This window comes from Cynocephalus volans, chromosome 3, assembly GCF_027409185.1.
Source record: "Cynocephalus volans isolate mCynVol1 chromosome 3, mCynVol1.pri, whole genome shotgun sequence".
NCBI classification, from domain to species: Eukaryota; Metazoa; Chordata; class Mammalia; order Dermoptera; family Cynocephalidae; genus Cynocephalus; species Cynocephalus volans.
In genome coordinates, this window is record NC_084462.1 from 67948306 (window position 1) to 67972898 (window position 24593).

The 24593-nt window shown below is 41.5% G+C and overlaps 1 protein-coding gene and 1 non-coding gene across 10 annotated transcripts in view; both read left to right on the forward strand.

Annotated features, from left to right (window-relative positions):
* PARP6 (poly(ADP-ribose) polymerase family member 6) overlaps window positions 1–24593 on the forward strand; it is a 28937-nt gene that overhangs the window by 291 nt on the left and 4053 nt on the right. The window contains exons 2-21 of one of the 9 annotated variants that reach the window (XM_063090410.1): window positions 716–780; window positions 856–1119; window positions 4378–4575; window positions 5221–5298; window positions 6052–6146; window positions 6573–6633; window positions 6872–6962; window positions 7412–7478; window positions 10056–10205; window positions 11113–11326; window positions 11832–11885; window positions 12546–12641; window positions 13245–13337; window positions 14112–14237; window positions 15809–15874; window positions 16931–16998; window positions 18558–18606; window positions 18858–18970; window positions 20261–20333; window positions 21030–21099. In XM_063090410.1, the coding sequence (XP_062946480.1) occupies window positions 4573–4575; window positions 5221–5298; window positions 6052–6146; window positions 6573–6633; window positions 6872–6962; window positions 7412–7478; window positions 10056–10205; window positions 11113–11326; window positions 11832–11885; window positions 12546–12641; window positions 13245–13337; window positions 14112–14237; window positions 15809–15874; window positions 16931–16998; window positions 18558–18606; window positions 18858–18970; window positions 20261–20333; window positions 21030–21099 (1567 nt within the window). In that variant the 5' untranslated portion in view covers window positions 716–780; window positions 856–1119; window positions 4378–4572. The remainder of the gene's footprint in view (window positions 1–715; window positions 781–855; window positions 1120–4377; window positions 4576–5220; window positions 5299–6051; window positions 6147–6572; window positions 6634–6871; window positions 6963–7411; window positions 7479–10055; window positions 10206–11112; window positions 11327–11831; window positions 11886–12545; window positions 12642–13244; window positions 13338–14111; window positions 14238–15808; window positions 15875–16930; window positions 16999–18557; window positions 18607–18857; window positions 18971–20260; window positions 20334–21029; window positions 21100–24593) is intronic. The other 8 variants (XM_063090413.1, XM_063090409.1, XM_063090415.1 and 5 more) reach the window with 8 other exon arrangements.
* On the forward strand, window positions 23503–23609 carry LOC134374201 (U6 spliceosomal RNA). The gene has a single exon (XR_010023074.1). It is a non-coding gene; the product is annotated as a U6 spliceosomal RNA (small nuclear RNA).

Here is a 24593-nt window from a genome sequence, read left to right on the forward strand (position 1 = left end):
GCAGAGAGCTTCTTCCTCGGGAGGCAGGTGTTGGGTATCTTTGGGGTCTCCGGAAGAAACCCAGAGAAGAGGTGTAACTGTTCTCCCAAGGGAGGCCTCAGGGCCTGTCCTGGAAGCGCGGATGGCAGAGAGTGTTTTTGGGACCAGCCCTGTTCTCTCCCTTCACGGGGTGCCTGAGATAGCTCTGGCCTGCGGGAATCGCCCTTCCGCGGTTCTCCCCTACACTCGTTGTTCAGTGGCCTAGTTCTGAGAGGGGAGCTCTCGGTATGAACAGAGTAACTTATCTTCCCAGGACCACAAAGCTGGGAGTCACACCCGGAGTTTAGACGTTGAGATCTGAGGCTTCTTTGACTAGATAATAAAGCTGTCATACTGAGACATGGATCTAGGGAAAGACCTTTGTGATCCAGACTTGAGACATATTTATATTTGGCATATTCTCGTGGAAATTCACAAAGCCTTCTGTGTTAACTGCCATTGAATCTAATTACGACCTGTCAAATGTCCTTAAGTACCAGTTCCACTATCCTCCTAACCTTAAGCAAGTTGCTTGACCTCCCCAGGTCTGAGTATCCTATGTATGACATGAAAGCTTCGAAGTAGGCTATTTTTCAGGCTTATTCTTTAAAACGTCTGTGATTCTGTGAATTCCATGACCCACCACTTACCTTTTCCCACTTTTCACCTTTTAAACCCACTCTCCATCTCTCCAAAGGAATGGGCACTGAGAGTAGAGAGAGCAAGTCCTTTTCACTAAAGCAGCATGATTTGAAAAAGCTAGTAAGTAAGCTCTGAACTATTTCTTCTCTGGACAAGAAAAACTTCCTCTGAACTACCTTTTCCTCCTTGTGATAGCAGCAGAAACCAAGCAGCAGCAGCCCTTGGAGAGAGGCTGAGTTTTTCTTGACTTCTACAGTGACAAGGACCTTGAAAAAGTCGATACTTCTGGCCTTTGCTGCCATCGTCCTGCCACTGACCCGAAGACAACCCAGGCTGGACGTTAGTGCCTCCCTCTTTACTCCTTTGTGATCATCCAGATCAGGACTTGACTGTTTATTTTCAAATCTCACAAACCCAGCCCCCAAATCTTCATATTCTGGTTCTCAGCTGCTCTTGAAGGTGAATGAAGTTTTGCTTTTGAAAATAATTTTTGTATGATTTTGTCCATGTGCAGAAGCACTTGGGTTCTTGAATGTATCTGCCATTTGGCTTAGGTGTCCAGCAGAGGGTTCATTCATTCATTTGCTCATTCAATAAATGTATAAGGGACTGAGAATATAGACAGTGAAAACAGTCAAAGTCTCTGCCACCGCAGAGTTTACATTCTGATGGGAGATAGACATTTCGTATGTTAGAGTAAGTGCATGGTAAGTGCTGTGGGAAAAAAATTAAGCGAGAAAGGGGGATTGAGAGTGCTAGTATGTGTGTGTTGAATTGTTGCTGTTTTATCTATGTAGAACAAAAGTGACCTTTGAGCAGAAATTTGAAAGAGTTAAGGAACAAGTCATGTGGATATCTGAGTCAAAAGCATTCCAAGAAGGGGGAACAGCAGGGACAAAGGCTCTATGTTGGGAATATGCTTGAGATTGAAGAACAACAAGGAGTCAGTTATGGAGTCTTGGGTAATCTTCCAGTTAGCATCTAGAGGTGACTTTCCAGGGACAGCCCCTATAAGAGTGGCCTCTGATTTTTTTTTTAACTTTATTTTGAAATTTTCCAACTATATGCAAAATAACAAGTACAAGAAACCCTCATGTACACATCACTCAACATTTTGCCATATTTATTTCATCTCTTTTTTTCCCCTTTTTTCTTTTCTTTGCTTTTCTTTTCTTTTCTTTCTTTTTTTTTTTTGGTGCCAGAGTAGTATTTTAAAGCAAATCTCAGATATCAGGTCATTTTATCTCTAAGAACTTGAATTGCAGTTTCCTTTTGCATGCTGTTTTTGATGGGTCAGGCAGCATTATCAGCTGGAAGTGAAGTTTAAACTGACCTAGGATGAAGATATAAGGCATGATGCAAAAGAAAAAAACAAAACAAAAACAAATTTACCCAGGCATTGTGCCTTGTGTCCCCATCCTGGGTCAGTTACCAGGTTTAAGTTGGTATTTCATGAACAGACAACAGGCCCTTGGAACATGCAAGGATCTAGAGCAGTGGTTCTCAAATTTTAGCATGCATCAGAATAACTTGGAGTTTTTAATTCAATAGTTCTCAGGAGGAGCCCAGGAATTTGCATTTCTAAGAAGTTCCTAGGTGATACTGATGCTGTCAGAATTTGTACTTCTTTTTTTTTTTTTTTTTTTTGTCTTTTTGTGACCGGTAAGGGGATCGCAACCCTTGGCTTGGTGTCGCCCACACCGCGCTCAGCCAGTGAGTGCACTGGCCATTCCTATATAGGATCCGAACCCGCGGCGGGAGCGCCACTGCGCTCCCAAGCGCTGCACTCTCCCGAGTGCACCATGGGGCCGGCCCCGAATTTGTACTTCTAATAAGTTCATAGGTGATAGTGATGCTGTCCACTCACCCCACTTAGAGAACCACTGATACAGGATCCTAAAGTTCAACAGAACTATATTAGAGGCCAAGAACACTTCTGTTTGAGGTTGGAGTGGATTAGACTGAGGTTATGTGGAGCCAGAAGGGACTAGATCAGTGGTTTTTAAATTTGATTTCATAATAGAATCACCTGGAGGGCTTTTAACGCTTTTGATACTTTGGATCCATCACCATGAAATTGAACTAATTGGTTATGGAGTGAGGCTGTGCACTAGTGTATGTTAAAAGCTTCCTGGATGATTGCAATATATAGTCAATACTTGTGACCTGATCTAGTGAGCAACAGAAAGTTTTTCTAGACTGCTTTTAGGATAGCTTTGTCATCCTCTGCCATTAAAGCTTTGGTAATTTGACAGATGAGTCTTTTTTTTCCCCCTGCTGTATGTGGAGGCTTCAGTGGGGCTAAAAGTTGCTGGTATAGGTTTGGGGGTCCTTAGAATTAGAAGCAAGCAGGGAAACTGTATCTGAAAGTACCAGGGATTAGTGTTTTTCTAAGCATTTGTTATCATCGCATTGTGTTTTTTGTTTTTGGGTTTTTTTGGCAACTGGCTGATAAGGTGTTGGGAAAATATAAGAAAATGGTCAGGGCCCCTCAGATGTTCAGAATCTTGCCGAGTATTTGATGTAAATATGTACGTGCGCTCAGGTGTTCCTTGGTTATTGTCTAATGTAATTGTGTATGTGCACCCAGGTGTCCTAGGTTGTGGGCTTAAGTATAAAGAATGAGTGGCTCTTATCCACAGTTCCCCCATCCCTGGGATGCCCCCAGGGGGGTCCTGGGGAGACTGCCGCCGCTGCTGCTGCTGGAAGCTGTTGCTGCAAGCTTTTGCTGCCAGTGCCCCCATGACCCTCCACGAGGCTGCCACCACTGCCAGACCTGTAAGCTGCTGCTGCTGCAGACTGAGCTCACGTCGTCTGCCAATGGCTCCCAGTATCTTTCCGGATTACCTAGCATAGACCTGCGTGTGAGGGGGACTCAGTCTGTACAATGGGTTTGAAGGGTGTGAGCCCTAGCCCTGACAATATAAATGGAAACTTACTATAAAATAATGAAACACTTTGGCTTTAGTTATGATTTGCCTTACTGGACAACTGGTCTAGTAGCTTTACATAAGGGGATCCGAAGCCTTCACCTTGGTGATGTCAGCACTATGCTCTAACCAAGTAAGCTAACTGGCCAGTCTTGTGTTTTTATTTTGGGGGTAGGTTCCAAGATGTCTCCAAGGAATTATTTTGTCTATGATAACTCAGACTGTGTCTACCAGAGTATGTTCAGATTGTTGAAGACTTTTTAAGTTAGCTATGATTGCTACAAAATGGCTTCTAATAATACTGATGTGCAAGAAGGGGTCATGGCTCAATATGGAGAAATAATTAGGAGTAAAGAGTTCAAAAAGAATCTGTGTTTCTGTATAAATTTAAAAAAATCCGATTCTGGTTCTTAACTCTGGTGGGGATTGATACTCTGAAGAGTGTTTCAGAATGACTGGCTAGACAGAGTAGCTTAAGAATATGGTCCTGCCACCATCGCTTTTGGCATCAGGGGTTTTTGTACCATTATGAACTAGAACAGGGACTTGATCCAATCCCAACTCTCCAGTTTAAATGGAATAGCAGTATCTTATGTTTGTATAGTACTTTCATGGTCCGTTGTCTTTAAATGTACAAGTATGTGTGCACTTGCATGCAAGTATGTCTCTTTACATGCCAGTTTCTGTATATATGTGTAGTGAAGTGTATCCATGAATAAGTATCCATGTGTATACACCACCCAGCTATTAAGAGGTGATGAAACCATTCATTGTCTACTTTCCACAGGACAGTGACTTGCTACCACCACAACAGCAGAGCCTGTCATACCCAGCAGATCTCCAGTTGCCTCTGATATCACCCCCTCCGTCGTCTCCGTGTGTGGCCTTCTAAATGCCCATCTTGTTGGCCTGGGTTCAGCTAGTGGTATGGAGGGGTGCTGCCTAGCATTGACCTGGGAGTGTGTGTTGACCTACTGACCCAATGGTGAGAACTGACTGCCAACCTCTCCAACTGATCATCCAAGGGGTAGATGAAACAAGTGCAGACCTCACCTTTTCATGGTATTTCCCCTCCCATCCTTTTGGAAGGTAGAGGGCTATTTGAAGTTAAAGGAAGGAAAAGGGGCATGGAAGCAGTGTTACTTGATGTGTGTGTGTAGGTGAATTTTCTTGTGAAGAAAGGGAAGAGTTAAATACTTTAAGGGATAGAAAGGGTGTGATGAGGTAAGAGCTTAGGTATGCTTGGGAACTGCCTTGGGTAATGATCTTAGAAGAGGCCAGCCTATACTAGAACCCAGATATACTTAGGAATGACATTGAAGTCTTCTGCTTCCCTCCCCCATTGGCTACCAGAGCCTCAGTCATCTTACCAAGACTTAAGAAGTCCCAAATTTCCTACTGTTTTCCTCTGTCTCACCAAGTCGGAGCTAGGCCATGGATACGGTCAGAGTCAGGAAGAGATTGAGGCTCTCCCAAAGGGTGAGGTGAAAGGTGTAAAGGGATTAGGGCCTCAGTTATTCTATCCCAGAGGACTTTCTCCCATTCTTTGTGGGAATCTCTTTCCTATCCCACACCCCACCCTATTCCATGAGATAATTGAGACTTAATGAAGGATGTTTCTCATCACTAGGACATCAAAGGCCAGTTCTGGAATGACGATGATTCGGAGGGAGATAATGAATCAGAGGAATTTCTCTATGGAGTTCAGGTAAGGTATCATCCCCCAAGACCAATGTTGGATGGTCTAGATGTGTGCTTTCTGGATACATCAGGAGAGAGATTGTTTTAGAGCACAGGTGAGATGAGAATATAAAACGTTGGTGTGGTCTGAACTGATCACATGTCCTTGCTCCTGCCTGGGACTCATACCCATTCTAGAGTATACTACACATCCTCTGTATATGGAGGCTACCCATATATTCTTAGTTAGAAATAATTATTTTCTGACTCTTTCCTAACTAGCCAGTGAGGGTCATTTCATTCATCAGGGTTGCATATTAAAAAATTACTCTTTCACTGATTGCTTAATGCCATCACTGTCCAGGGCACAGTCCTCAGCAAAAATGCTCAGACTCTCAGAATGCTTTTCTGATAGAACAAATCTGAGTTAAAATCTATAGTCTTCAGCCTTTCTCATAGAAGATATACCTAAGTATCCTGGTAAAAGTCTGGGAGGAAAAGCTGGAAACTTAAAGATGTGAACTCCTCAAGCAAAACCTACATTTGGTCTGCTGAAACTTTCTTAGCATGGTGATGGGAGGGAGACTTGTCTGTCAATGAAATCCTTACCTAGGGCCACCACCAATAACCCCTTCGTATAAGTAGCTTTCAGTTTTTCTGTACTGCTGCTGTTTGATTTCTCCTGTTCCTAGTGTCTTTTTGTGTTTTTATTTTCCTCTTTCTCTATCCCCCCATTTTTTTTCACTCCCCTCCACTACCAACATTTTTTCCACTATCTTAGGGGAGCTGTGCTGCTGACCTGTATCGACACCCACAGCTTGATGCAGACATTGAAGCCGTGAAGGAGATCTACAGTGAGAATTCTGTATCCATCAGGTGGGACTACACTTCAGGGATGGCAGAGGAGCAAGCTACTCTGAGTTTTTAAAAGGCTAGAGGTTTTTTCTTTTTTTGGTGTGATAGGGGGATAAATTGTGAGCTCAATGATAAAAGTTGCTCAGAATACTTAAGCTTGGCTGACAGGAGTTAGTAGGGAAGTAAGGCCACTTTTCTTGTAAGTTCCCTCTTATGCTAGTCCCTTCTAGGCTGATAGTTTCACCTTTGAGGTAAGAAAGGCTTTTTTGGCCTGGAGAAGGTCCGGATTATATAAGTGGCTTGAGGGTGTAGCTAAGACCCTAGAAACAACTGCCTTCCACCCTTCCCTCTCCCCTGTCCCTAGGCTCAGTTCTCCTTCTACTTCAGTCTCTGTTCCTTTCTTTCTCTCTTAATGAATCTCACCTGTGGTCACCTGTATCTCTATAGAGAATATGGAACTATCGATGACGTGGACATTGACCTCCACATCAACATCAGCTTCCTCGATGTAAGTGGTGCTAGTACCTGCCAACATGTCTAGCTGGATTTATGGATTTTATTATGTAGGCCAGGAGTCTTGTTCCTGAGTGCTGTATTTGGAGCACATATTCTTCTTCTCTTTCTTTCCTAGACCATCAGCAGACAGTGGTGTGTACTGTCATGTGCATGTGTATGTCATAGAGGGGAAACTTAAAGCCCATTCTTCTCTATTGCTACACTGGAAACTATTTCCCTTATTCTTTTAGGAGGAAGTCTCTACAGCGTGGAAGGTCCTCCGGACAGAACCTATTGTGTTGAGGCTGCGATTTTCTCTCTCACAGTACCTTGATGGACCAGGTAAAGGCAGTGACTTTGGGCAAGTGGGTGCTCTGAGTGTGGTCTAATCCAAAGTCCTGAGTTAACTGAGGTAGAGAAAAACTAGGACCAAGGCCCTTGGGCTCAGTCTGCAGATCATCGGTAGGGCTTTTCAGTCTCTTGTCATTGGTGTCTTTATCCCCTATCACCTGATAGCCATCCTCTAAAGGCCTTCTTGGTTAATGAAATTATTTTTTCTAGTTCTGAGATATCACCTTCCCCTGTCCTCAACTTCCTACTGATGTCATTTGAGATTAGCTTCCAGAATCTGCCATCTGCCTCAGATGTTTTCCTCCTCCACCATTATTGCTTAGAGTATCGTGTTGCTACTGTTTTTAGAATCTAAGGAAGCTGTTCCACTGAACTATGGCTTTGAACTCTCAGGAGGATAGAGATATGTGCATACTAGGAGCTTTCTCTTTTCTTTGCAGAACCATCAATTGAGGTTTTCCAGCCATCGAATAAGGAAGGGTTTGGGCTGGGTCTTCAGTTGAAAAAGTAAGAACTTTGATCTTTTCTGGTCATGGACATGTGAGGGAAAGAGGCGGACATATGTGGATGGACAGGCAAAGCCTTGGATGGAATGTTTCTTTCCAAAAATGTTTTTCTGATATGTGCCCAGGAAAAGCTAAAATAAATTTGGGGAGCTAAGTTTATACCTGTGGAGGAGGAACCTGTGATTCTTGGGTATCAGCCTTAAGGCTTCTGGAGGTAAAAAGAGAGGCTTATTATTACTTAGCATTTAAGGAAATGCTGGAATCAGAGTTATGCTGTTCATATTTCCTTGTGTGGTTTCTTCGGAGTGGGGCTCTAGGAGCTTCAATAAACTTTAGTTTATTGAATCTGTTTAGTATTATGCTAAGTATGTGGTATACAAAGAGAAATGAAGCACATTTTCTATCCTCAGTGAAGTTCCACATAGAATCCAGTGGATATGTGTTCTAATATAAGTGAATATGTCAGGCTTAGAAAGAACAGAGAAGGAATAACTCAGTCTTGTGGCCACTGGAAAGCTGTGAATGAAAACCATTGTTCATCTCTCTTTCATTCTTTCAAGGATGGATAAGAGTTGTCTGTGTAGACAGACTCTGAGAGTGAATAACATTTGCAGGGGCATAGTAACATGAAGCAGTATGTGTGGCTAGTTTCAAGTAAAACATTGCTGGTAAAATGCAAGGGAAAAGTGGTAGGAACCAAACCCAGAGAAGTAGGGAGGGGTTCAAATCAGAGAGAATCTTCAACTTTTATTGTGTAGGCAGTGGGAACATTGAAAGGTTTTAGGCATAGAAAGGACATGGTCAGATTTAGTTTTAGAAAAACCATTCTGGTAGCATTGTGCAAAATGGGTAGGAGGGGATGAGACAAGAGACAAGAACTAGTTTAGTAGGATGCTTTTGTAGAAGTCTAGTTATGACAGTTGATAAAGACCTGAACTAAAGTGTGACTGTAAATGAAAATGGAGATGAGATAGATTTGTGGAGCGTAAAATCAATAAGAATTGAAGACTGATTTGGATATGTTGAATTTGGTCTTAAGAGCCAAGGAATAGTGGATAATTACTCCTGGATTTCCAGCCTAGATATGTGGGTAAATTGTGATACCACCAATTTAAATAGGTATATCAGAAGAGGAGCAGGTTTGTAGGATGAGGATAATTAGTTCCATCTTAGACATATTATTTACAGGTAACTTTGGCATACGCAACTGGAGATGCTCAATATATGTCGATTTGGTACTTCCAAGAGGGGTTAGGGTTGAAGATATGCATCAGTATGTGTGTGGAAATTGCAACCAGTGAATATTAAATTGTTAAAGATGAGAGCATAATAGAGTGAAAATAAAATAGGATCAAGGGCAAAATACTGAAGAAACCAGCAGGGTAGGAAGAAAAAGAAACACTGAAGGTAGATCAGAGAAGTCAGAGAAAAATAGGAAAAGAATGGTGTCACAGAAGACAGGGAAAGAGATTTTCTAAAAGGAGGGCCAGATACCAGAGAACATAAGTAAGGAGGAGAACTTAGGAGCATCTGTTGAGTTTAGAATCAAGGTGAGAACAATTTTAGTGGAGTGGTGAAGGTAGAAACCGAATACAGAAGGTTGAGAAGTGAGTGGTCAGCAACAAAGTAGAGACAGGAGGTATAGATTGAGAAATTTGGATGAGGATAGGAGGGGAGAAAGAGAGGTGGCTAGATTGAGGTATAGAAAGTTGAAATTTTTTGTAGTCTTTAGGAAAGGAACTAACAGAAGAGAGGGATGATTGGTAGGTCAAGATCCCTAAAAAAGCAAGAAGGGACTGAGACCTAGAGCACAAATAGAGAAATTGATCTTAAATAGGAGGGTCACCTTTTCTCCAGAGAATGGAGGGATCAAGGTAAGAGTAGAAGTGGAAATAGGTTTTGTAATAGGGTTGAAAAATTAAGGGAGCTGATATCTGATGGCTTTATGTATTAGGAAGGGAGAGAGGTTATTGGTTGTAGGTAAAGTTATAAGCTTAAAGAAAATGAAAAGGATTTAGAATAATAACTGAGTAATGCTGGAGAGAACTATGACAAACAAGTGAAAGGATTAACAAGTCTAGCTGAGGGCCCAGCTTAAGTTTGGAAAACGTAAATTTGGGGATGTAATTTTTCACCTAACAATGTTAGTACCCCTCATGTCCCTAGTCCTTTTCTTTACTACTCACAAGGCAAAGGCTGGTACTCACCTCTGTCTTACCACTTCTGTTCCACTGTCAGTGTAGTCATTCTTGGCAATAAATCTCAAGGTTCACAGCCTTTGACTGCTCACCTTTGAGATTTCCTTCTAAAGATGAAGCATCTCAGAATTTTTATTGTCCATTAGGCTAGATAATAGGAGTGGGTATTTACCCTCTAGGGTAAAGAAATGCTTTAGGGCAGTACATTTCCATGTGCTAAGGTCATTTCAAGGGGGGGTCTTCAGACACACACTCCCCCACCACAACTAGCTTTGCAGTCCCTGGGTCTGAATTTTAAATTAGTTACCTTTCTAAGTCTTTATTTCTTGACCTGCCTCCCAGCCTAATCTTGCCTAACTCTGTTCTCTTTGATCCCTCAGGATCCTGGGTATGTTCACATCCCAACAATGGAAACATCTGAGCAACGATTTTTTGAAGACCCAGCAGGAGAAGAGGCACAGTTGGTTCAAGGCAAGTGGTACTATCAAGAAATTCCGAGCTGGCCTCAGCATCTTCTCACCCATCCCCAAGTAAGTGCTCCCTTAGGGGTGATCATCTCTAAACCTTAGTGTTGTCTTGGCCTGCACCCCCACCTTCTTGATTACCTAAATTTATCTTGTCTATCCTCTCCCTATGTCCTGAATTCTTTACCTTTAACTACTGTACTATTCACATGGTCCTGTCCCCAATGTTTCCTTACCCTTCTACTCCTGACCCAATATTAATACCTGTCCTTTATGTAAAACACACCACCTAGCTCATGGTGTGTATTTGGAGAAATGTATGCTGATCTTTTGATATTTCCTTTTTTGGCCCTCATCTTTATTCCCTATCCTAAGGAGGCAGAGTCAGAGAACAGGCACCAACTCCTTTCTGTTATTCAAGGATATATTGATTTACTATCTAAGTTCTGGAAATAAATATTCCTCCAACTTTTGACCCCAGGTCTACATTTTCACCCTGGTGCTTTCTGATTTTCTCAAAGGCAGATACAGAACAAGATTTATAGCTTCCCAGGCACCACTGTTGACAGTCAACCCATTAGGTTCTTTGGGATGCAACTTCTTGTCTAGCACAGTATTGACCACTTAATGTGTTTGTGTGTATGTGTATGTCTCTTTCTCTCACGTTTGCATGTGCATACACTAAGTGAAACAGGCTTCCTCTCCAAGGGATCATTTCATATCTGGCATAAATGCCATAGTGACCTAGGATCTGCCTGTCCTTTCTGTCCCAGTCTGAAGAACACACAAATAAGGGCATAAAAATCAATTCAGATGTGTGATCTACTTGTTTCAACAGTGTTTAAGATCCAATAGAACTTTCCTCAGATGAGTTTGTCTTTGGCTTAGGACTTTTGGCAGTTACCTCTAATCCCCTTTTAGGGCTCATTCTGAGCCCCCAGTTTCACCAATCCTTTTTTCTCTCTTTCCCTAGATCTCCCAGTTTCCCTATCATACAGGACTCCATGCTGAAAGGCAAGCTAGGTGTACCAGAGCTTAGGGTTGGGCGCCTCATGAACCGTTCTATCTCCTGCACCATGAAGAACCCCAAAGTGGAGGTGTTTGGCTACCCTCCCAGCCCCCAGGCAGGTCTCCTGTGCCCCCAGCATGTGGGCCTCCTCCCTCCCCCAGCACGGACCTCTCCTTTGGTACATGGGCTGGGGAGGGTTTGTCTTGGGCATCAGGAGGGTGGGAGTGGAAATGTGGGAGTATGGCTGTCCAGGCATCATAAATCAAACCTGGGCATGTACAATGAGTGGACAGAATGGAACACATTTTTTTAATAGCTGAAAACTAATATATCTAAACTCCCTTGAAGCTTCTCTGATAGTAAACTTGCCATGAAGCACAAAGTCTAGAGATGGGCTTCGCAAGAAGTCATGTATGATTTTATTAGGCTGTGGTTAGGACTTGGTAGTCAACTGCTGTAATAACCTACTCTACCTACTTTGAAGAGGGCTGAGGACAAGCAAGCTCTTTTCCAGAACTTTTGGCAAAAATGTCTAAAGGTGTTTTGTCTAGCTTTGGGATTACTTAGGCCAATCCGAGCTACGGCTCAGCTACTTTAGGAGAATCCTAGGTGATGGGCATGAGGTCTCTCTAAACCCCAGTTTCATAGGAGGCTCATGGGCTTTGTCTGTTTACTCTCACCAGGTCAGTGGTCACTGCAAGAACATCCCCACACTGGAGTATGGATTCCTTGTCCAGGTAATCAAGTCCAAAGCTTCATCCCCAAACCCCTCCCTGTTGTCTGACCCACCTGATCACCTGATGTTAATTTAATTTAATCAGCTTCTCAGTTAAATTTTCCTGAGCTGTTTTGCTCCCAGAACTATACTAAATGTTAAGTGGATAGGAAAACAGAAGACATAGTTTACATCCTCAAGAAGTTTATAGCGTTATTGGGAAGACAACACTTTTAATTAAGTGCCAAATGAGGCACAGCAAGTTTTCAGTGTATGGGTAGGTGTCAAGATGAGAGAAGGATTGACACAAATTTCCTTATGATCCCTTGCTGAAGTGCTCTTCAGTTTTCCTCACAGAGCTATTTTCACTGCTCGGCCACTACTGGTCTTTTGCTTCTTTTTGAAATCTGTTTATTCCCTGGACATGCTTTCACTTTTGCGTCTTCTGTTACCTTTGTTCATGTCATTCCCTCTATCAGCCTTTCTCCCCATATCTGCCTATTGCAATGAAGGCTCAGATACCACCTTTAAATAAAATTTCCATTACTCCAACTGCATTAGCTAGAAGTGATCTCACCTTAGGGACAGGGCTGAGAGAAAGGAGGGTAGCTGGAAAAGCTCATGTTATTTTTCATATCTGTTCCTATACTTCCAAAAGACTTAGAATCTGTTTTCTCTACAGATCATGAAGTATGCAGAGCAGAGGATTCCAACACTGAATGAGTACTGTGTGGTGTGTGATGAGCAGCATGTCTTCCAGAATGGGTCCATGCTCAAGGTATAGGTCACTACTTTGTGACTCTCTTCCTTAGCCAAGGCTCCTTTACTCCACATCTCTTGTTTATTTCATACTTGCTGAATCTGTAGTAAAGGTAGAATTCTGTCCATATTCCCTGAGACTCTGGAAATAATTGTTTTTCTCAGAAAACAAATTTTAGCAGTCCTGTTAAGAAATGAAGACATGAGAATATTGTTGAGGATATAGTCCCCACCCAGCATTTTAAAATAGAGATCAAATATTGATTAAGATGATTGGTTATAATGCTGTCCTCAAGGACTCCAAGTCTAGGTGGGTAAATAGACACTTAACTGTAAATCACAATATATGTTAAGTATATAGAAGAGATATGAACAGAAGCTCAGAATCAAGAGCATCTGATTACCTTGGAAGGTCAGGGAAGGCTTCATAGAGGAGACAGCATTAACTCTCAAACTTATCAGTAAGATATTTTAATTAAGGCTTTATTGATAGTTTTCTCCTGTCTTAGAGGGCCTCAAATTCTTACCTTGTTCCAGAGTTAAGTTCAGGATGTTATTCTCTCTCTACAACTTCTTATTGCACACCCTTTACCATCACCATCTGTTTAATATGTACATTCAGCCAGCTGTCTGTACTCGTGAACTGTGCGTCTTCTCCTTCTACACACTGGGAGTCATGTCTGGAGCTGCAGAAGAGGTGGCTACTGGAGCAGAGGTACGGGAGAGGGAAAAGCGGGTGGGGAATTGGGATCAAGAAAGGCAGGGAAACTCAGCAATTTCACTCCTTGGAATTTACCCTCCAAAAATGCTTTAATATGTAAGGATGTTCTCTATAGTATTGTTTGTAAAACAAAAAATGGATACAACTCCATCTGTAGCAGGTCCAGTTAAAGAAATTATGGTATGTCCTCACAGTGGGGATACTACTCATATATAGCTGTTATTTATGGATAGAAAGTTGTAACATATAGTTATATAAAAAAGCAAATACAACAATGTGTGTAGTAAAATTGTCTATATAAGAAAATAACTATTTCCATAGGAAAAATATCTGGAAGGATATACATCAAACTTGTCAATAGTTTCCTGTGAGGAATGACGTTTGTTTGGGGGCAGGGGAATGGTTTTTATCTTGAGTCACTTTGGTATTACTTGAGTTTTTATAATGAGTTTGTGTTTTCTAATTAGAAAACCATATTTGCGGGCCGGCCCGTGGCTCACTCGGGAGAGTGCAGTGCTGATAACACCAAGGCCCCGGGTTCGGATCCCACATAGGGATGGCCGGTTCGCTCACTGGTTGAACGTGGTGCAGACAACACCAAGTCAAGGGTTAAGATCCCCTTACCGGTCATCTTTTAAAAAAAAAAAAAAAAAAAAAAAAAGCCATATTTGCTTTGTAAAAGAACAGCAGGGAGAAATGCTGGATCTGTATGACTCCTGGTACTGAGAAATCATTTAGCTTCTGCCTCCTTTTTCTCCTTTCCCTTAGGTGGTGGATCTGCTGGTTGCCATGTGTAGAGCAGCCTTGGAGTCTCCTAGAAAGAGCATTATCTTTGAGCCTTATCCCTCTGTGGTGGACCCCACTGATCCCAAGACTCTGGCCTTTAACCCTAAGGTATAGTTACTTGGGAAGAAAGTGAGGGATAAGGATCAGAAATGCTAAAAGACGGGCCGGCCCGTGGTTCCCTTGGGAGAGTGCAGTGTTGAGAACACCAAGGCCCCGGGTTCGGATCCCATATAGGGATGGCCGGTTAGCTCGCTGGCTGAGCGTGGTGCTGACAACACCAAGTCAAGGGTTAAGATCCCCTTACCAGTCATCTTTAAAAAAAAAAAAAAAAAGAAAGAAATGCTAAAAGACAGTGGGAGACTATGGGCTGTCAGTTTAGTGTACACAACAGCTTGGAATAAGGGACAGAAGAAATGGAACACTTGGTTTTGGAAACTCTTGAACCCTAGGATTTAGCTGTTTCAGTGAATAAATAGCTGAGTTTGTCAGAGGGAGGGGAGAAGAATTAATGTTAGTTATATCACGGTAGGGAAGAATATAAGCTTTGGAGCCATACAGACCTGGACTCCATTTGAGGTTTTGCTGTTCCCTAGTTGAATGGTGTTAGGCAAGTCATTTAACCATTCTGAACCTCAGTTTCCTTATCTGTAAAAAGGAGTTGATGTTTACTTTATGAATTGTTATTAAAATAACCAAAAATATGTGTAAAGTACTGTATTAGTCATGGTTCTCCAGAGAATACCAATAGGAGAGAGAGAGAGGTATACAGGTTTATTATGAGGAGTTGCCTCACGTGATTGTGGAGGCTAAGTCCCATCTTCTCCATTCAGCAAACTGGAGACTCCAGAGAGCCAGTGATGTAGTTCGAGTCCTAGTCCGAAGGCTCAAAAACCAGTAGAGCCTATGGTTTAAGTTCTAGTCTGAAAGCCCGTGAACTAGCCAATTTCTTTTTTTGTTTGTTTTTGGGTAGCTAGGTAGTACGGGAATCCAAACCCATGACTTTGGTGTTTTAAGGCTGTCCTCTAATCAACTTAAATAGCCAGCCCAAGCCAGTTTCTTAGTTTGAATCTGAAGGCAGGAAAAGACTGATAATCCAACTCAAGCAGTTAGGCCAGGAGGAGTACCCTCTTACTCGAGGTGGGGGTGGTCAGCCCTTTTGTTCTATTCAGGTCTTTAGTTGATTGGATGAGGCCCTTCCACATTATGGAGGGCAGTCTGCTTGGTCTGCTGATTAATCTCAACCAAAAACACCCTCATAGACACCCGAAAATAAAGTTTGATCAAATGTCTGGGCACACCATATCACAGTTAAGCTGACTCAGCACAGTGCCTCAATATTACTGTCATTATTATATATGAGGCACTATGTAATAGATTCTTTATATAGATTATTTAATTCTCTGAACATCTCTGTGAGAGAGGTAGGAATTAGCTTCATTTGCAAACAGAGAGGCTAAGGTTCTAACAGGTCAAGTAACTTACCCTATTACTCCAGCTGATAAATGAGAACCAGCCTGTGATCCCAGAACTGTCTGACGTTAAATCTGTATTCTTTCCATGACATACTACTCTATTTCTTTAGGCCTAGACTTTTTTTTGACATCTCGCCCTTTTTTTCATCACATCTTACTGTCCTCCACTTTTCCTCATCTGGTTCTCTTCCTATTGATTCTCCACAGAAGAAGAATTATGAGCGGCTTCAGAAAGCTCTGGATAGTGTGATGTCCATCCGGGAGATGACCCAGGTATTCTGCCTTCTGTCCCCTGCCCTCTGCCTGCCCAGTTCAATTGCCCTATTCTGCTTATAATTTGTGGGAGTGGGGTGGAGATTTAGAGAAGCTACTCAAATTCCTCGTTGTATTTTCTTTAGTCTTCCCTCTTTAACCTTCCCAATTCTTGTTCTCTGTTTTGTAAGCTTTGTTACTCCTCTTTCTTTTTTTTTTTTTTAAAAAAAAACATGACCAGTACGGGGATCTTAACCCTTGACATGGTGTTGTCAGCACCACGCTCTCCCAAGTGAGCCACGGGCCGGCCCTACTCCTCTTTATTTTCTTCATGCCTAGTGTCTCTCTCAACCTTTACCTTTGCTGCTGATTTCTTCAAATTTTTCATGTTGAGTATTTTTTTCAAAATTCTTAGGGAATTAGAGAAGTGAGGGAGAGACCTTTGTCCAGGGTTGGGAGGGTGAGGAGGGAGCTTGGAGGTAAGGAACTAGACCCAGGGGCCTACATCTTCTATCCTTCTAGGGGTGGGGCAGCCACATGGAGCAGTGACCATCCTTTGACTCAAGGCTGTCCCTCACCAGACTTCCCCACCCCTCGTCTGCAGTCTCTGCATGAATAGACATTCATTTGTACTCACATTTACAGGTGGGCCTCTTCTCAGCAAATCCTATATATCACAGTTCAGATTAACACATATGATACACCTGGGAGGGATAATTTACTTGTCAGAAGGAGTCTTTTCTTTATGTAAATGTTTACCACAGGATTCCTGAGCCTAATCTTTCTGGGACATTGATTTTATTTATTTTTTGATTTACCGTCAACTTTTAGGGCGGTAGGAATTGCATAAAATGAGGGAGACCCACCTGCATGTTGTTTTGTAAGCATTATCATTTTCACATTTATTTATGAGTCTCCCCAACCTGACTGGGTCGCCTCGAGGGTGGGAACCCCATCTCCTCTTTCCTCTGTGTGGCCTTTGGTGCCTACCTTACTCGGGCCCTGATAGTCAGTTTATGGAAAGCGGGAGGGCTCCTACCTCTCCTGAGAGATAACCTTATGGCCACTGTCTTACAGGGCTCATATTTGGAAATCAAGAAGCAGATGGACAAGTTGGATCCCCTGGCCCATCCTCTTCTGCAATGGTATGGATAGAGACTTATCCCCTGGGGCAGGGGGAGGGAAAGAGGTCTTGGGCATGGAGCCTAAATCTTCTCTTAGAGGTGTTCAGCATCTTTCCTCAGGTTATAGACAGTATGGCTGCTTTTTCTTGGAGTTTTATTGATACACCTTGCCTTGACAAGAACCCAGATCCTACAAAGAGCCCACAAATTCTGACACTGATTTCTTAAGTTCTCTTTAGATGTTCCATGTTTCCCAATAGGTTTGGTTTTTTCCTTAATTTATTTTTTAATTTGACAAATAAAAATTGTATATATTTAATATGTATAACGTGATGTTTTGGAATATGTATACATTGTGGAGTGGCTTAATAGAGCTAATTAACATATACATTATCTCATTTTTTGTGGTAAGGACACTTAAAATCTACTCTGAGATTTTCAAGAATATAATACATTGTTATTAATGGTAGTCACCACTAATAGGTTTTTGAGTGTCCTTTGCGTGTAGGAATTAACATTGTTCATTTCAACTAAGTTTTCTATTCATCCAGAGAGGTCTGTCTCATCCTACAATCCCCTTTCCCTGCCTCAGAACCTTCCCTGATGACATAGAATACCCAGATCCTTGAGGCACTATTGTTATTCCCTTTTCCTAGCAAAGATTCTGACTATTCTCTACTGCCCTCCTTCCTTGATCTTGATTTCTGTTCTGTTTTCCTGACATAACTTTCCCCTTCTAGCTTGCCTCACTCCTCCTAGTCAGCCTTTGACATCAGTACTTTCTAATGCAAAAGCTTCTTCTCTCTTTGCATGAGGAATGACCAGGCATAGACCATCCAGGTTGCATCACAAGTACATGGATGAGGCGCAAAAAAACAGTTTCCACTGTAGGAGATAGTGCTCTCTCGCTTAGCCCTCAATGTTTTATGCCTTTGTTCTCTCCTGTCCTCTGAGTTCAGCCTATATATACACTCTAGTCGTCCCCCAACTCCTCCGGAAGTTAATGCTAAAAAGGCAAAAGATTTATTTGCTCTGAAGAGAGACCTGAGTATAGGAAGATCATTCTAGTTTCTTCCTCCAATCTAAACAGTAATTTTCTCTCTATTCCTCCCTATCTGTGAGAGCCTTCAGGCTTTCTGTGAGCTTAGGCAGGATGGATCCTGAGACCCAGTTCTGAGTCTGTAAATACCAGGAATAAGTTGTCACTATACTAATTCAGAGCTCGCCGTTTTTTTTTTTTTTTTTTTTTTTTTGGCAGTGACCTCTTGTGCTCTTCCTTTTGTTCTATCCTTTTCCCTTCCTATGTGTAGCAGCACTTCCTTCCCCCTTCTTTCTTTCATCCATTGTTTAACTCTCTAGTAACTAGCTGGTCTCTAGCCAGTAGCTTACCTTTTACATTTTTAAACACAAGCATTATTACCAACAAGGAATACCCAGATAATGACCTGGACATTTCACATAATTCAGGCAGCCCAGGAGTCCTTGCTTCTTCTCCCAGGGGCAGAGAAATGCTGCTTGTTCAGTATAGCCTAACCACACAGTTATTCTATCCTTTTCCTTTTTTCTCTTTTTCTTCCCAGGATCATCTCTAGCAACAGGTCACACATTGTCAAACTACCTCTCAGCAGGGTAAGTGACCATTCTCCCTCTACACTTCCCTTTAAATTTTTGGTAAGGGGTAGGGAGATGCTCTAAGTTAGCTAACCAGAATGGTCCTAGATGTGCCTAGTTGGCTGTGTCCATCAACATAGTCTTTGAGCCTATGCATATTTCCCTATTGTGGGGTCAGTGCAAGCCTGATTTGTTCCCTGTAGCCAACCCTTCCCTCCCTGATCTCGATTTCTGCTCTCTTTTCCTGACCCCACCCCCACCCTGGGCAGCAGCTGAAGTTCATGCACACCTCACACCAGTTCCTCCTGCTGAGCAGCCCTCCTGCCAAGGAGGCTCGGTTCCGGACTGCCAAGAAGCTCTACGGCAGCACCTTTGCCTTCCAGTGAGGAGGGTGGGGGCTGGGCGGTGGTTGGGGGGGTGGGGTGGGGTATGGGAAGAGTGCCCTTGAGGTATATGTGTTGTGTTACCTGTGTCCATCAAACAGTCAACAAATATTAATTAAATGCTATTGTGGTAGGTGCTGTAGAGGATAAAAAGATACATATGACATGATCTTTGTTCTCAAGCTACTTGTGATGTAGTTGAAGAGAAATAACATTTATAGTTTTATGTAAAAAGATGTGGTTGTTGGAACCAGCCCAAATGCCCATCATCGGATGAGTGGATACGGAAAATGTGGTACATCTACACAATGGAATACTACTCAGCTATAAAAACGAATGAAATACTGCCATTTGCAACAACATGGATGGACCTTGAGAGAATTATATTAAGTGAAACAAGTCAGGCACAGAAAGAGAAATACCACTTGTTCTCACTTATTGGTGGGAGCTAAAAATTAATATATAAATTCACACACACACACACACACACACACACACACACACACACACACACACACACACACACACACACACACACACACACACACACACACACACACACACACACACACACACACACACACACACACACACACACACACACACACACACACCGGGGGGGGGGGGAAGAAGATATAACAACTACAATTATTTGAAGTTGATACGACAAGCAAACAGAAAGGACATTGTTGGGGGGGGAGGGAGGAGGGAGGGAGGTTTTGGTGATGGGGAGCAATAATCAGCCACAATGTATATTGACAAAATAAAATTAAAAAAAAAAAAAAAGATGTGGTTGAAGGAACAGATTAGGGGAGATATATTTGAAAGCTACTTTGAAAGAAAATTTGCAGTTTATGCTAATTGCGTGAGAGAGAGAGACAGAGAAAGAGAGATTATAGGTAACTTAGAGAGAGTGGTAGTACTTGTTCCTTAAAATAGGACATGAAGTCAGGACTGGAAGCCTTATTTGGGATCAGTGATAAGTTTGTTGAGTTGGAGATGAGTCAATTAAATTGAAATATCAGAATAGGCAAATGAAAATACTGAACCAGCAGTTGAGGATTTAAGATAAGATTAGCTGAAGCGCAGAAAGAGGATGGGATTGGAAATAAAGATGTAGGGTTTAACCACACACATACATTTTGCATATCTGTGACTATCCATGTGCATGTCCATCACTAGGTGTATCTGTGTCCATCTTCATGTCCTGTGTGGGTGAGAATGGGTGGGAATGGTAGTCCTGGGACCCTCATACCATGAGGAGACATGTATTCTATTCTGCCTTACAGTGGGTCACACATTGAAAACTGGCATTCGATCCTGCGCAATGGGCTGGTCAATGCATCCTACACCAAACTGCAGGTGAGGCTGTGCCCCTTTCTCCTTTCTTTCTACCCCTGTCCATGCTCTAGTCAGTTTTGGTGACAGCTGCTCTAGAGTACTCAGTTGTTTTGCCTCAGTATCCTCAAGCCTAACCTGTCCTGGGGACTTCCCTAGAGAGGAAGCTGGAACTGGATATATAGAATGAATGTGGCTGTTGTATATTTGATCTCAGGCTGTTTTTTGGTGGTTTTGGGAATGGGAATGTACGCAGAAATATAAAATTGCTGATTGTATCTACTGTGAATTAACCTATGAGAAAGAGCTTTTCAATTTTCGTGGCTATTCATTCAAATAGTTGATATGGAAGACTTCTTTCTTTGCCCTGAGAGACTCCAGAAATGGCTATTGTCCCTTTTCCTGGAACCTGTTCCACCTTTTTGGAATCTGCATATGTACCAAGGCCTGGGGACATGAGTATAGATGCCGAGGGACAGACTCAGTAGCTCTGCCACTCCCCTTTCCAAGGCATCAATATCTAGTATTTCATAGGCAAGTGAGTTAACCTGCATCTACTTTTCAGCCAATCAGCTTTTCAAGAGTAGGTGCCTAGAGTTATTTGAATGAGTGAGAAGGTAGATGGAGGAACAGAGGGCTAGATAAGCCTTTTGGCTGCCTTACTATATAGCCATGGGAGGGCCCGGGCTCATATTGCTCATCCTGGTGTTTCCCTACAAGCTGCATGGAGCAGCCTATGGCAAAGGCATCTACCTGAGCCCCATCTCCAGTATTTCCTTTGGATACTCAGGTAAGAAACACTCTCTGGCCACCTTGACTCTATTTGCATTGCATCCATTTGTGACCACATGATATGTGCTGTCTCCTCCTCCCCCATCATGGGTACTTGTTCTTTGTCAGCTCTCTCCCCAATCATGGATACATAGTCTGTCTCTATATTCTCTCATTATCAATTTAAAGTCTTTACAAGGTGAGGCCAGATATCATTAAAAATGATGGTTTTATTCATTGTACGGGCTTGGCCCTGAGAATGGGTTAAGGAGTAACTGGGAGATAAGGCTTTTCATAGACCACGTTTTTGGTATTGGCAATTACAGATCGTTTATGTGTACATGTGTGCATTTGAGTTTATGTGTGACTACTACACCTGAAGGCTTGACTCCTTTCCATTGGCTTATATTTCTGGAGACATTGTTCTTCTGTCAACTACCTTTTAAAATTTGAATTGTCTGTAGTCATACACTATTATATTAGTCACATTGAATGCAAGAGAAAGCATTTTATTCTAAAGATAAGACGAGGTTGAGATTCTAGTCAGGAGATGAGTCCAGCTTTGTTCCCCTCAAAAAAGGAGTCTGACTTAGATCTCTGTCAGTCTTCCAGGTTCCTGTCTTAGTTCCTTTTCAGTCTGCTTTTGTTCTTGTTCAGTGTAGTCTCTATAAGGGATAGCCACCATATAGTTGCATGTCCATCATGTGAAGGGGATTGTGCTAAATTCTTTATAAATTGTTATTTAGTATTCTGCAGTAATTGTAACTATTAATAAAGATAAGAAAACAATCAAAGAACTAGAAAAGTCTCTAACAACAGAATACCAAACAAAGTAGGGGAAAAAAAGAACCAAAATAGGTAAGACCAAAATCTATGAAATAAAAACCAGGTACAAAAGATAGAACCAAAAAAGCCAAAGGATGGTTCTTTTAAAGTAAACTAACAAAACAGATAAACCTTGGTGTAGTAGTCCGTTTTTGTTGCTTATAACAAAATACCTGAAACTAGGTGATTTATAAAGAAAACAAAACTTATTGCTTACAGTTTCTGAGGCTGGGAAGTCCAAAGTCCGTCTGGTGGTGGTGACAGTGACCCAGGGGTCTCACAAGATGGTGGAAGCAGAGAGAGCAGAAAGAGAGAGAGAGAGAGAGAGAGACTCTCCTAAAGCCCTCAGAACCACATCCCTGACCACCATTTTTAATCCATTCACTACAGCATGGTTCTACAATCTAATCACCTCTTCAAGGCTCCACCTTCCAATTACTGTAATAGGATTTCCCACCCTCTTAACAGTCACAGTCGGGGCTAAGTTTCTAATGCATAAAACTTGGGGGACACAATTCAAGCCTCAGTGAGTTTTGGGGGAAGATAATTCAATCCACTACACTTGGTTACATAAGAAGAAAAAGGATACAATTAATATGAATGAAAAAGGCAAAATAAATACAGATAGAGCAGAATTTTATTTATTTATTTATTTATTTATTTATTTATTTTATTTTATTATTTTTTTTTTTAAAGATGACCGGTAAGGGGATCTTAACCCTTGACTTGGTGTTGTGAGCACCACGCTCAGCCAGTGAGCGAACCGGCCATCCATATATGGGATCCGAACCCGGGGCCTTGGTGTTCTCAGCACCACACTCTCCCGAGTGAGCCACGGGCCGGCCCTAGAGCAGAATTTTAAAAGCTGATAAGAGAATTCTGTAAACTTATACCAATAATTTGAAAACTGAGAAAATGGATAAATGCCTAGAAAAATATAACTTAACAAAACCAGTTCAAGAAGAAATAGAAAGCCTGAATAGCATACAACTATAAAAGAGATGGAAATAGTTTAAAATATTTCACAAAATAAACAAAATACCCACCAAGCCCAGATAGTTTTGTTATTGAGTCTTAAACCAAACTTTGAGGGAGCAAAATTATTCCAGTCTTATACAAAATCTTCCAGAGAATAGAAAAAGATGGAATTACAAATCATAAAAGATTGGGAAATTCGACCTTATTAAAATTAAAAACTTCCATTCATCAGAATACACCTTAAAGAAAGTAAAAAGACAAACTAAAACTAGCAGAAGACATCTGCAACACATACTAATACAACCACAAAAAATTAATAATAAAAATGTAAAAAAAAAAAAAAAATTTTTTTAATTCTTAAAATCAGTAAGAAAAAGACAACCTAATAGAAAAACAAGCAGACAACATGAACAGGAATTTCGCTAGAGAGATGACCAAACAATATGAAAAGCTGCTCAACCTCTATTTATAGGTAAGTAAAATCAAGACCAAAATGACTTACCATTTAGTACCCATGTAGATTGGCAAAAATAAGAAATCTGATACCTCTGATTGTACCAAAGGTTGTAGATCAGCAGAATCTCCTTTATTTCCCATGGGGATATAAATTGGTACAACTGTGTTTGCTTTGGCAGCACATGTACTGAAATTGGACTGATACAAAGATGATTAGCATGACTCCTATACAAAGATGACATGCAAATTTGTGAAGTGTTCCATACTTAAAAAAAATATATTGGTACAACCATTTTGGTGTTATTTTATGAATCTGAGCAGTTTTATCCTTGTGACCCAGAATTTTAATTCCTGCATATCCACTCCCAAAAAACATGTACATGAATACTCTAAGCAATACTGCTTGCAACTGCAAATTTTGGAATTAGCTCAAATGTTTGTAATCGCCAGGATAACGGATAAATACGTTTTTATATACAGTCTTGTACCACATAACAATGTTTCAGTCAAGGATGGACCGCATACACGACGGAGGTCCTATAAGAATATAATGGCTATACCATCTAGCCTAGGTGTGCAGTAGGCTATACTATCTAGGTTTGTGTAAGTACACTCTCTGATGTTCTCACAAGGACAAAATCACCTAATCATGCATTTCTCAGAAAGTATTCCTGTTGTTAAGCAACACATGACTATATTCTCACAATGGATTATTTAGCAATGAAAATGGACAAATATCAGTGGCATGCAACAACATGGAAAAATCTTAGTAATATGTTGAGTAAAAAAAGACTGGCCCCAAAAGACTAATGATGCCTCTTTTATATTGTTCGAAAGCAAACAAATTAAACATCATGTAGGCATATACAAACACACACACACAGTGCGTATGATAAAAAAGAAAAAGAATAACAACCCAAATTTCAGGGTAGTGGTTACTTCCCAAGGGGAGGCAGATAGTTAGATATAAGTTGTGATAATGTTTAAGTCTTGGATTTAGTTTTTGGGTTGAGTCTCTAGGTATTCATTGTCCTATTAAAAAATGATAGTGTGTCATGAAACAGAGGTTATGATTGATATACACGGGGTAAGTGCCCAATAAATATTTATTGAATGTGTGAATGAATCTTATTCTGTGTGCCAGGGGTCTGAAGTGGCGGTGGGGTTGGAGTAATCTTTTTGCTTCCGTATTTCTCAATTTTATCTTTGTCTCAGCATAAGCATTCCTTTGATTAAGTTCTCAATACTTTCCAC